This window comes from Nestor notabilis, unplaced genomic scaffold (genome assembly GCF_000696875.1).
Source record: "Nestor notabilis isolate BGI_N333 unplaced genomic scaffold, ASM69687v1 scaffold14907, whole genome shotgun sequence".
Lineage (NCBI taxonomy): Eukaryota > Metazoa > Chordata > Aves > Psittaciformes > Psittacidae > Nestor > Nestor notabilis.
In genome coordinates this window covers 26,884-40,473 of record NW_009937924.1, presented here as the reverse complement: position 1 = coordinate 40,473, position 13,590 = coordinate 26,884, and the positions used below count along the sequence as shown (strand labels likewise).

The following is a 13,590-nucleotide window of genomic DNA, read 5'->3' as shown; positions in this document are numbered from 1 at the left end:
AAATGGGCTCAAGAGGGAGGTGTGCAAATTCCTGTAGGAGAAGTTCACAAAGAGCTGCTTAAACACCAAGATCTCTGTTTCCAGAAGTCCCTAATAAGTGGACTCTGGAAGCTGGAAATGTATACCAAAGGAAGCATCACTGTATATTTACGTATATACTTCCTCGAGCCATCCACTGCTGACTGGTGTCTGGGACAGGGTAATGGATTTTGTGGACCAGTTTTCCTATACGTTAACCCGTGGGAGGCAGGGACTTGTCATGAGATGGAGTTAAATGGTTAGCAAGCATACAAATAGAAACAGCATACTAGAAGTAGGGGTTTTTTGTCTCTAGCAAAGGTATCACACTTTTTTGTGTGTGTGTAAACTTTGAAATGTACAAAACCAACTGAGGGGTTCTTTTCCCTAAGCCTCTTAAATTTAAAGGGAGAGGAGAGGAAAGGAAATGTAGTAAGTAAATTAATATAACAAAGGCTTTAAGCCTGCGAGCACTTCTGTGTGCCTTAATTTCATTTCAGTGGTTATTTCTATTGAAATAAAGTGAGCTAAAGTTAAACTGGGATGTGAACTTCCAAAAAGGAGAGGCAAAAAGAATGGCAAGGAAGAAAGTAGAATCATTAAAGAGGAGACACTTTGCAGAGGTGAAAGGAAGCTGGTTCTTGGAGATAAAAACTTAATAAAGATTAAAGAACAACTTGTCTCAAATCAGAGAAAACCTGATAGGGAAGGAAGAACAAGTAAGGATTCGTATGCAGGAAAATGTCAAGACACTGCCTTTGCATAAAGGAGTGCTGTGTTCTTGGAGGCCCCTTTCTAAGAAAGTGTCTTCTGCTGCATGCTCTGAAGTATCAAAGCTCAAGCTAATTTCTATTTTTTCTAATTACATAGAAGTTGGCTGTCAAAGAGCAATGTTTTTTTTTTAAATGGGTGATAGTGCAACATGCAGAAAACCCTGTCCAACATCTGTCAGGAACACTTCTAAATTTAAGTTGTTTCTTGGGGAACAGGATGCAACTTTCATAGTCCCTTCATCCCCCTTTTTCTTTTACTGAAGAGGCTGAAGAACCTTTGGGTCTTCTTTGGATCTCATCTGGCTCTGTGTGTGTGTGTGTGTATGTATGTTTGTGTATTTAATAAATGTGGCAATGGCAACTACAATTTCTGTAGTAATTTGTCCTGTTGTCTTGCATTGAATGTGCTGACAGTCTAACAGTATGCCTCTCAAGAGTAACAGAGAAGCACAAAGAAAGGTGAACTTTGTGGGGTTTTAGACAACAAGTAGAAAGGTGGTGGCAGTCTGGGCATACTCCAGCAGATGTTGGAACGTTCGGACCAGGTTTGTAGCCTGCCAAGGCAGGCTTTCCCTGAATATCAGTGAGGGAGTGAGAAACTGTCAGATGGTGTTTCACCTACAACTGGGTGCTTCACCTAAAACTGATGGTTGCTTTTCTTTGGCTACACAGAGCAGTATTTCTAAAAGTAGATGTATGATGAAACTAAGCCTAAGTGAACCAGTAAAAAACATAAATACTTACGGACTATTCTGTTTTGTGGGTTTTTTTCTTTCTCAGTTCTAAGACAATACCAGGTTCTAGTAGAATTCATTGAGTTCTCTGGGTTTTATGCCAGCCCTTTTATCACATTCAGTTTTGCTGAACCTTACTTTGAAGTCTGGCTTCGGTCTTGCATGGCAGCCAAGGCACCGTACAAACTTAATGCTCACTGTAAATTGCAGAATGGATGTTGTCAAGTGGGAGGTAGGATATTTAGAAAAAGGAAATAATTAAAAAGGTTTTGAACATAAAATTCAAGTAATTCAATGTTTTGAAACGGACATTAAGTATCTACTTAGTATTTTACTAGTTTTGCAGCTTCTGTGCTTCATGATGATACAGTATTTTAAATGGCAAAATTTTCTAGTGAGCTGTCTGAGCAGTGAGTTGTTTAACTTGGTAATAGATCTAAGTATACACTCTTTGTTGCAATTTTTCCTCCCTTTGCTCATGCCAATGAAATGTGACAACAATTTTTCTGCTCCCCTGTTATCAACACACTATTCAGCTAGCTTCTTTCTACCCAGATAGACATGAAATCGAGAGGTGTTGTTTTTTTTAAAAGTCTCACTTGAGTGAGCTGATGTATCAGTGGAAGTATAAATCTCCACAGAGGTCATTTTTGCCTTCTCTCCCGAGATCAGGATCATGCAGGATGCTGTGCTGACAGCTCTCACAGTTCTGAGTGGTTTGCTCTGATGCTGTGATAACCCACTCTTTTTCTTCTCTATTCCCCCCTCTCCAAATGCACACTTGAAGTGCAGTGGACTCACTGTGACTCAGGTCAAGATTTAAAGGTTTTCAGCCGTCAGATTTTCTAGTGGCTAGCTTGTCCTATAGGCTGTTAGACATACATCTGGCACACAGAAAATTCAGTGATGAAAGTGGTATACAGGCTTTGGGACTATGTAAGAGAAGGATAGATCTCTTCACGGTGAATACCTGATAAATTCGGTTTTGGCAGCCTTCCTGCTAGGCCTTTCCTGTAGCCTCTCTGATCTTTGTCCAGTTCTCTGGATAGGTTTTGTTGAAGATTGTTTTGTTGCCTGTCTGTAGCTGGTGCTACAGTTGCCATGTGGCTTGTTTCAGTGCCTGCTCAGAGAGTGGACAGTAAGCACACCAGAATAATACTCCCCCAAAGAGCTTGGCGTATAAATAGTTGCAAATGCCGAAATAGATATGCTGCTGCATATACCTTGATTAATTGTTATCGTGGCCACCTGAGAATGACATCATGGTTTTTATAATTTCTTCTTGAATGATGCATAGCAAGTGTATAACTTTCTCACAAAGAGTGTTGCCTTTAACTTCATTTTGCCGTGCAGTTTATTTGGAACACTGTAATATACTTTCTGCACGTAATTATGCTGCCTAGTACTAGTATTAACCACTTTATAGTACTTCCTACAGTCTTTGTAGGAGTGATAAAATAGATGTTAAAAGCTGTGTGGGGAGTTAATTGGATGTACAAAATTGAATGAATGAAACACAGTAAGCAATATGATATCACTGCTGTTAAGATCATGTTCTTTTTCTGCCTTGCTCCCCTTACTGCTTATGTGCATTTCTGCATTGAATTTCTGCTATTGGATTGCTGTGGTTTTCCTTCTGGTGTTTTTCGAGAACACCAAAAGGGAGAAGATTTGGGAGTGGGGGTTTGCTTTTCCTTTGTGGTGAGTGCCACCCTCCTGTGTTATGTTAACAAATGGGAGTTAGCGTGTTAGCAAAAATAAGCTGACAGGACAGATCTGTGGAAAAAAACGTGTTTCAAAGGACCCTGTGCTGTTTAGAAGGTTCTGCTTTGAGCAGGCAGCAGGCTGGCCCTTCAGACTTCATTCCTTATTGGCTGAATACTGATCAGGGATGCTGCTGAAGTGTGCGTTCCCACTTGGTTTTGTCTAGAAGTCTAGCTCATGGGCCCCAATACCTCTGAGCAGTACGAGCAACAGCAGATTGAGTTGAGACAACTGGGAGATGATCTTCAAAAAGGTGCTTCTGATCCAAATGGAAAAGGCTAATGTGTAAGCTTTCACTGGACACTTCAGTTTACACAATATCACTTTTCCTTGTTTCTTTAAGAGAGGGAGTAGTTTAGAAAGGGAGACAAACCTCTTGAAGGGTTCTGTGGGGATGAAGGCAATGATGGTAGGTGTGGATGTCACTTGTGTCTGTGCTGTCCTTGTTGTACATGAAGAGTGTGCTTGTAGACCTCTGCACTTGTAAACCATTGCTCCACTGCTATGGTTTTGGTTTGGGTTTGGGGTTTTTTTGGCTCTGGGAGCCTTTCAAAGCTCTGCTGAAAAGATACCAGGTATCTTTTCTGCCAAAACTGTATGGGATTGAACTGCACGTGCCAACTGGTTTTGTTGTGCCCAGTCCCTTCTTCGTTGCTCTCTCCAAATCCCATAGTTCTGGAGAAGCATCTCAGCTAAGCAGGTGAGGTACTTGAGAAGGGAGCCCTTAATAAGCCCTCATTCCATGGGAAAAGGTCAGAGATGGTTGAAGGATCTTGCTCCTCTTCCTCAATACATACCTGGGTGTAGCTCAAATCAGTAGTACTGTATACTCCAGAACTCTCAGTGGCTCACTGTTAGAGCTGCTCTGAAAGCTCATCTCAAATATGTTACTTTTATTTGCTCTATTTTTGCATAACTGTCCACAGTGTGTTACCCTGCTTTCTCTTTCCATTAGTTTAATTTTTGCTAAATACCCTCTTTGCAATTCAGCTTATGACATGTACGTTTATTAGGAGGATGTTTAAGACAATTTTAATGAAATTTCCGTAAGGAATTTCCTCCTCTTTCATCCAGACCATATGAATTTTTTTTTCCTACCTTGAAAACTTACAAAGTTAAATAAGGAATATGTTTGTTAAGTGTAACTTTTACAAATCTCGTATACATGGGTGTGGTTTTTTTCCTTATTTTAAACACTGTAAAATTGAAGTCAGATATAGTCAAAATGTTTTAGGAAACTTCATTTTTAATTAGTTTTTCCATTTCTTTGCAGATGTATTTGTCAGGCCTTACATCAAAAGATCTCTGTGTTAGTCACTCACCAGTTACAGTACCTCCGTGCTGCAAATCAGATTCTAATTCTGAAAGATGTAAGTGATTTCAGTGTCTATTCTGTTATAGCTCACATTCTTTCTAATTACCCTTTTTAATCTAAGAGTGAAAAAAAACCCAGTGGTTAAAGATTTTTACTTTTAGTTTGTAAATACATTTTCTCTCTACTAATGATCATAAATATTCTTAAATATTTGTAATTAAGTTGGTTTTTCTTAGAATACCTTCCCTGAGAAATGTTTCTGAATTCTCATACAAATATGTAATCTTATATACCGATTTTTATCTTACATGTGTATAATATATTGTGAGAGAATCACTTATTTTGAGACCATGTTAATGCTTTGCTTTATTCTTGTTGCTTAACACTTCTGTGTGAAATAAGAACTATGTTGATTTTGCAACCAGTCCCTTTTTTAAATTAAGACTGAGAAATGGTCATAGATACCTTTTGAGAATGAGCAGAGAACTGTTGCCTTCCAAACTTTGTTGTACCAGATGTTCGCAGGTAGAGGGGAAACCAAGAGCTTTAGCAGGGGCTCTTTTCTTTTTTTAAGTTTGGGTAGTGAAGTGTGTGAAATTACTTCTGATGCATCACAGTGTTGCAAAAAAGGACACTAGCAGTCTTTTTCCTCCCATTAAGATCTCTTTAAAAGTTACAGTAGCTTTCTGGAAATGAGTATGTGGTAGAGCTGTAGGAAGTGTGGAAATGGCCTGTGTTGCTCCTTATAGATCTGTGAGGACCAGAAAATTAAGCTGCTTTTTCCTCCTAGCCTGGAATAATATAAAAAGACTGATGGTTATGTATGTAGCTCAACAGGTTGTCCTAAAGCTGCATGGCTGTCTCCTGCAGCTTCTCCAAGGAGGTAATTCTGACCTGGCTGTAGCTGGGACTTCTGTCATCCTGTTTATATGCTCCTTGGCCTGGTTAGCTGCCAGAAAGGGACTGGTTTAGGGGATGAAGAGCTTGTTTCTGTGCTTCTAAATGAGCAACTGGTAGGTAGAGGCTTCAGCTCAGTTACTGCAGCAGGATGCGTGCACAGCAACTGCAGAACCTCAGAGGCAGCAAGGCTAGATAGGAAAAATTGTCCTTTATGGAAAGTGTATAATGAAGATAATCAAAGCTTATATTAATTGTAGGGTAAAATGGTGGGGAAAGGTACCTATTCAGAGTTCCTGAGATCTGGCATCGACTTTGCTTCCCTTTTGAAAAAAGATGAAGAGGTAGAACAGCCATCGGTTCCAGGAACCCCCAACCTGAAGTCTGCGCGGAGCCGAACCTTCTCGGAGTCCTCCGTCTGGTCCCAGGATTCTTCTGTCCACTCACAGAAAGATGGAGCAGTGGAACAACAACCTGTGAGTGCTCAAAGGATAGACATATCTCAATTCTTGTTTGGCTGGTTTTTAACTTAAACTTCAATAAGGGCTTTCCCTGCTGCATTTGAATTTCAGGGGTTGTTGGGTTGCATTGGCAAGTGAAAGCTTGCTCATGGTGGATCTGCCCAGCACTGTGTGTGGCTGGCAGTCCTGTCACCTGGGCTGCAGAGGGCAGGCACCCCACAGCTCTGCGATGTTCTGTTCAAACCCAGCAGAGTGAGATTGTTAGGGTTCTGCATCAGCTCTGCTGGATGTCCAAAGGACACTGCGTTGTGCTGCCTTCATCCTGTCCTCTGGAAGCAGTGCTTTAAAATACCCCTGTATTGGGTGGGTTCTGTGTGTTTGTGCTGTGCAGAACTCAAATTAACACTTCCCATGAAATCCTGAGCTCTGGAAAGTGGTGGCTTTATACAAAGTCGACATTTGCATGGCTGGCATTAACATACCCATGTGATCTTGAGCTGGCCCTCAGGGGGTAACTTGGGACACCCCTGCATTGCTCTCCCAGCCTTTCTGATGGTGAAACCAGAACACTTTGTATGGTGCTAGCTTGAATTCCAGGTGCCTTGTTACCTCCCATGCTGCACAGTGCAACAGCAGCTGTAATGTTTCTGTACCAGAGTTGGCCTTCTGCTGGGGTGTTTGCAATCACACAAAACAGCACCAGAGCGCTGTAACCCTGCTGGGCTTGTACTAGCACTGCATCCATGGTACAAATGGAACAAGTAATTGCTGTCTGGCCCTGACACCTTTATGCTGTGGGTACATATTATTTCTTTTCTATAATGAAAAGCAGTGAGATTAGATAAAAACAGCAACAAAAAGGGATGCTACAGACTTTCTGTTGCCTTTTTTGAGGAATACTTTTATGCCCAAAAGCAGTAAACTTACCTGGCATTATTAATGTCCCAGTGGTGACTCCACTATTAAATCCACAAACTGTACCACACTTTTTAGCAGCATTGGAACTGTTGGATGGGGATGGGGGATGGAGAAACAAGTAACTGAGATAGGCTTTTCTTTTATGGGTGAGTAGGTGGGATTTCTCCTTTCACATATGAGGTGTGTAAATACCACTACTCTCATATGGCTAAGTCTGCTGACAACAGAATCAAGTGTTATGTGTCCACTTAACTGGCACTAGTTTTTCTATCACATGTACGGGGGGGGGGGGAAGAAAAAAAAAAAAAGAATTTTCTTTATTTGAATAATTCTTCTACCTTCTTTATGTCTCAGTTTTTTCCTTTCTGTGTCTTTCAGTGTCCCCCATCTATTGTTTGCTTATTATGATTTGTCATTTTACTTGTTTTCCTTATTAACGGATGCTTTGTTGGTACTTGTAAGGAGGTGATTAAAACTTTATGGGTAATTTGTTTACTCTGGGCATATGTTGATTGATTTTACTGCACGCTCGAAGAAGAGTATTTAAATGCTTTTCTGAAAAGGAAAGGTAACATACACTTGCATTCTGAAAACAGAATCTTTCCCAAATCAATGCCTTAGCTTCCAGTGCTGTTATGACTGAAGGTAATAAAGAAATAGAAATACCATAAGAAAATAAATACCTGGTTTAGCAGTCAGTTGGTGTAAGTATTTCTGGCTGCAAATGAAGCCATGTTATGTTCTGTGATGCAGTGCAAAATAAAATCCTCACAGTGTCTTTTGCAGAGTAGATTTTTCAGTATTGCTGTATTGCTGAGACTAATTTTTTTTAGTCAAACCTATAGTTCCAATATTTAAAGTTTTTATATGCGTAATCACTTTATCCCCTTATTTAATTATTTGCTAATTCTGAACCGTGATGTTCCAAGTGGCTTAGTCTGAACCCGTAAGTGCAAGGTTGATGGTTTTTATTCTGAGGTGTTCTGGGTTGTTTTGTTTTGTTTTTCAGGCTGAAAATGCGCTGGCTGCAGTGCCAGAGGAGAGTCGCTCTGAGGGAAAAATAACCTTTAAGATTTACAGAAAATATTTTACTGCAGGAGCAAACTACTTTGTGATCTTTATGCTTATAGTATTCAATATTTTGGCACAGGTAAGTTGTCAGGAGCCACAAATAGTATTAAATGTATTTGGGGTTTGGTTTTTTTCTTGCCTTCCCCCCCCCCCTTTCCCTCCCCCCCCCCCCTTTTTAACATAGTGTATTCTTGTTAGTGTGATGTTTCATCTAAAATGTTTGGGACCGTGGTGTTCTTCAGTGATTTTGTAGTTTATTTGATGAAATTCTATATATCAGCATGGAGTTTTGGTACAGCATTGAGAGGTCTTGCACTGATAATTATTTCAGTGGCAGCATGGCACAGAAATTATAAACCAGTCTAATTTTTTAGAACAAAATCACAAGATGTATAAAGTAGTGTTTAATAAACCTGAACATTCAGTGTGTTTCCAGTTGAGCAGGGTAAAGGGACTTACTGGATATGGGAGGACAGTCTGATGGTAGCATTAGAAGAAAAGCTTGTCTGCTGGTAAGTGCAGGTTATGAGAAGGGCTAGAATGAGGGTCACTGTTTACCAGAATAAGAAGGATGAGGAAGAGGATAAGCAAATCTTGTGTGTAATACAGACTGTAGCAGGTATGGAAAAGAATTTTTAAAAAAAGGAAAATGATTTTGAAACTTACTGAAAGAAGGGGTGAGCTGAGGAGGCTGTGAGAAGATACCTTATTGCCTTTTTCTGTTTCCTTCTGAGAAAGCTTAAAATCATTTAATGGAAATGATTGGTCTCAGCTGTAAAATATATTCTATATATTTAGATGTGTTACTTCCTTTTTGCTTGTCTGTGATTTGAGTCTGTTGGAAAGATAGCCGAGCAAGATCAAATCTCTGCGGTAGACTGCCCAGAACTTTAAATTCACGTGAACAGAGGTGTATTTTGAGATAAATAACCCTATTACAAGTTTTAGTCACCTCTCAGCACAGAAGGAAGGTGACAGTAGGAGTTTTTCCCTCCCTCTCTTCTCTCATCCTTCTTCAGCCCTCTTTCTGCTAATTACCTCCTGTAAACACAAATTTCTGGACTGGTAACACCAGAAACTTTGTTAATCAAAAAGCATTTTGGAATATCTCTAGTGGTAAATTTAGGAACTGAAAAAAATTAGTTCTTTAACGTGCAATTAACATATATTAGGAAGAGCTACTATATTTTGTTTGCTTAAGTGTAATGCCTTCCTTTAGTTTGCTATCATGTAGGGTAATTTAAGGTAACTTGTTTCTTTGTAGAGGGATCTAATGCACCTTCTAATGTGCTTTGCAAATTGCTGCTGGTCTTGAAAGACTGGATGGCACGCTTTCCTGAATATGTGATGTTTTCCCAGAGAACGTACAAGAGTAGCAAGGAAATTTAATTTTCTAATGTTTTTTTCATTTTGTAAAATGATCTTGTATTTGTTTCTTTTACTCAAGGTGGCATATGTGCTCCAGGACTGGTGGCTTTCTTACTGGTAAGCTGATGATAGGAACTGGTCAGTCATATGCTGTTTGTCTAATAAAAATCAGTGTTGTATAAATGGGGTGTGTGAGTGGAACCTATTTTAGGAAACTTCAGAGTATGCTTGATCTTTTTATGATCCTCACTCATTTTGCGCAGGGGAAAAAAAGTTAAACTTCATGCTGAAGTGTAGCCTGTGATTGCTTCTACTCATCGCACTCATCATGGTGTGATGCATGACAGCATCTGCACATGGGATCTTTTGAACTCAAGATTTCAGCAGAGTTGAATCTAGAAACAGTTAAACATACTCATGAATATTTGCATCCTATGATTTGATGATTGTTATCTTCTGTGTGCATTTCCACAGGGCACATCATCAAGAAAAGTTGAATGTCACAACAAATGGAAATAATGGAGCAAATGAGACTGAGCATCTAGACCTTAACTTTTATTTGGGAATTTATGCAGGTAATCTTATATGCATGTTTGTGTGTCTGAAGAACTATTTATTATCTGACCTATCATAACAGTTTTGAGAGGTGCGAAGCAACGGCAGTGTGGGGAAGTGTGATTTCTAGCAGTAACTGAGTAATGCCTTAACAGATCAGGAGCCTGAGTCTTGCTTCCTGTCTAAATTGGAATAAATAAAAGAAAAATCAAACAGAAGAAATAGGTTGAATGCAGACTCTTAATTTGCTTTGTCTGGATCGTGGGAAGTAAACTAAGAATTGAGCATTCAGAAAGTCAGTCACCATAAGGTTGTGGTTATTGTCTGTACTACTAGGTCATTTGAGCTAAATCTTCAGTCGTTATATGAATGGGCAAGAGGCATTAGAAATGGATCTCCGTTCTGTGCTGTTCTAAAACTTGACATGGCTACATTCCTTCTGACATGCCATAGCAAAAGAACCAGTTTTTAAAAAGCATCCTAGATGGGTATGCAAAGCAGGATGTTAAAAAACATTTCAGTATATTCCACGAAGTAGCCATATGCTTCTGAATATCCAGAAAAGGGCATTGATCCTTGCATGCAGGCATCCAAACATCTTGAAATACTGCTCTGAAATGTAGTAAACATTGGCATAGAAAAAGTTATGTGTAGAGAAACATGCTGTCAGACTTTGCTGTTTAGCACTTCTGGTGATGTACAGTTTTGTATGGCATGGTAATTTCTTGATGGAGATGTAAATAATAAATCTGAGAAAACAGGTGGAATACCAGAGTAAGATGCATTGAATGTATTCAGAAACATCATTCATGGTAGAGAGATAGGGTCGGTGGAGGATATTTTTGTTTGTTTTTGGTTTTTTGGGGAGGAATCCATGTGATCTAAGTGCTTGACAGAAAACGTTGTGCTTGACCTGGGAAGCAACAATTAAGGAGCCAGATAAACTTGGCTCTTACTTTCTCTGTGTGACGTCTTATTTCATGAGCTGTTCCAGTGGACTTCACACTATGATTAAATGTGGCAGATTTGACTTTCTCTGGACATATAACTTGAAACACGTTATGGAAAATTCTATCCTTTAAGGCAAATGTTGTTCTAGATAGCAGAACAGCAAAAGTTGCCTTCATATCGAAATGTTCAGATGGCTTAGTGACATATTTGCAATAGTTGAACAGATAGCATTGACTTACCAGCACAAAATTGTAAGTGAGTTTGGTAAAGTTATGAAAAGATAGTACATTTCCTGTGAAGTACATCATAATCTAACTTACTTTTTTCTATAACCTCTGGAACTGTATAAAATAATTTAGTATTTTTATTTCTGATTACCAGTGTTTGGAAAAAGAAAAATGTCACAATGCTTAGATTAGATATTAGGAAGAAATTCTTCCCTGTGAGGGTGGTGAGGCACTGGAACAGGTTGCCCAGGGAAGTTGTGGCTGCCCCATCCCTGGCAGTGTACAAGGCCAGGGTGGTTGGGGGTTTGAGCACCCTGGTCTAGCGGAAAGTGTCCCTGCCTGTGGCAGGGGGGTTGGAACTAGATGGTCTTCAAGTTCCCTTCCAAACCATTCTATGATTCTGTGGTTCTATAGTTCCTTAATTCCTTATTCTATAGCTCCTTCCAAGTCCTTGTTTTTTCTAGAAGACAAAGATTTAAAAGAGTAAAATCTCTGTTAATGGGAAACCATGTTGGTCAGAACTGAGGTACCAACTCCCCACCTTTTCTATAAAGTGAGCATGCAGAGTCCTTGTCTTCCTCATACTGAGGGGTTAAGCTTGTAAATGGGGAAAACAAAAACCTTCAGAATGAGACAGACCGGATTAAGGACTTGAAAATAGGTCTCATTCCTCCCCTTTTTCCTAAGCCACTAGGTCTTTTCAAGTGATTTGTTGGGTGACAGTCATGCCAGCAGCTTCCAATGGCTTCCAAGCCTGAGCAAAGTTGTCACAGAAATGTGGGCTTCCCAGGACACACTCCCTTTCTTCCCATAGCTCCCACAGACTCCTTCCTTTTAGGTAGGAGCTCTGCCACAGCCTCCTGCTTAGTACCTCTTGTGCTCCTTTTTTGCATGACTCAGCTTTTCTGTTGGGTACATGTAGTTCTTCTTGGAAAAGTTGTTTTCTTCTGTGTGACCCAGAATGCAGCATTCAGGACAAGGCAAACAAAGTCTCGTCCAAGCCATGTACTTAAAAACTGCACTGTGCAGAACATGGGCAATAAACTGCAAGCAGACAAATGAAATATTGATACCTTTTCTTGTGTCCTGGGAGGATACAGCAGTAAGCAGAATGGAATAATTGATTGCCTTAACCACATCATATAATTTAAAACCTCAGTTTCCCACTGTCACTATAGCTGTACCTGAATTGCGTCCAGTTTTAACCTGTCCTTAGAATAGGCAATATTTTATGTTGATAGTTAGGGTCTAACTTTAGGGTATCCTCAAGGCGTGAGCATCTGGGCTTGTGGTGGCTATGCTTAGTTTCTGGAGCAGATCACCTGAAGCCTGGAAGCACTGCCAAATATAAGGTTAACACCTTCACTGTTCACCTTCATCGACTGAGAATTTGGCAGCCACACTGGAGATTACACACAGCAAACAGGGCAGCAGCAATCTCATCGTTCTTTGTTTCCATCTTTTGCCCTGTAGCACCCCTGTCTTGTAAGTGGAGATGTGCCTAGAAGAAAGCAATTCCCTAGAAGGGCTCTATTTCACATGGCATAAGGGATGTATCTTATACTGTGCTAAAGAAATACACATAATTTAAATGACTTGATGTGGTTTACAAGGGGAAGAATGGCATGAGTGGTTTGGGCTGATTGAGAATAACTCAAGGTTGTCTCTGAATACCCGTGTATATATTACTTGGTTAATACCTGCTGGCAAATGTTGAATCTTCACAGTGACCTCTGCAAGCCACAATTATACATGGCACTGTGAAAAGAATTTCTTAGTAGAGCTCTTAGGCAGAAGGTTTTAAAACAGATTTATTTCTTGGCTTACAGACATTTCCTACATTTCTATGAAGTACCAATACCAAGAAATTGTTTCAATCAGTGATATGATAGTAATTGAAGCTAGGGACAAATAGAAGATATGTATGTTCTGTGTTCAGTCTGAGTCCCTAGGCTTAAGTTCGGATTCTTGCTGTATACAGAAGTTGTCAAAATTTGGTTTTAGTTCAGGATTTTTTTAATTCTTTTCCTTGTGAAAGATTCACATCTTTATGCATGCTCTGTCCGTGTTCTTTTAATTTCAGGTTTAACGGTGGCTACGATACTGTTTGGCATAATAAGAAGTCTTCTGGTGTTTCAAGTTCTTGTTAATTCTGGTCAGACCTTGCACAACAGAATGTTTCAATCCATTTTGAGAGCTCCTGTCTTGTTCTTTGACAGAAATCCTATAGGTAAGTATAATAGTAAAAAATCCCCAAACCTTTAATGTATCTCTTTGATATGTTAACTATACTGGTTTTGGGGAATTATTTTCTTGCAGTATTTTTACACATTCGTGGGTTGGGCTTTTTTTACTTCTTTTGCTTAAAAACTTTAAATGTAACAGTGTGGTCTTTTTAAAAGTCAGAATGTTGGCTGCTTGCTGATGGTTGATCTCACCTCTTCAAATGCAGCCTCTAGAAAAATGTATTACCTGTGGCTTTGGTGTTGTACATTGATCTGATAGTTGCATTGCTGCTCTGAGTTACACAGAGGTGTC

The 13,590-nt window shown here is 39.6% G+C and overlaps 1 protein-coding gene across 1 annotated transcript in view; it reads left to right on the top strand.

Annotated features, from left to right (window-relative positions):
- The window catches only part of ABCC4 (ATP-binding cassette, sub-family C (CFTR/MRP), member 4), a 34,447-nt gene extending 21,130 nt beyond the window's left edge, over positions 1-13,317 (top strand). The window contains exons 10-15 of the mRNA XM_010019073.1: positions 4,563-4,659; positions 5,762-5,977; positions 7,890-8,030; positions 9,399-9,436; positions 9,794-9,894; positions 13,136-13,317. Coding sequence (XP_010017375.1) covers positions 4,563-4,659; positions 5,762-5,977; positions 7,890-8,030; positions 9,399-9,436; positions 9,794-9,894; positions 13,136-13,317 — 775 coding nt within the window. The remainder of the gene's footprint in view (positions 1-4,562; positions 4,660-5,761; positions 5,978-7,889; positions 8,031-9,398; positions 9,437-9,793; positions 9,895-13,135) is intronic.
- The last annotated feature ends 273 nt before the right edge of the window (positions 13,318-13,590 follow it).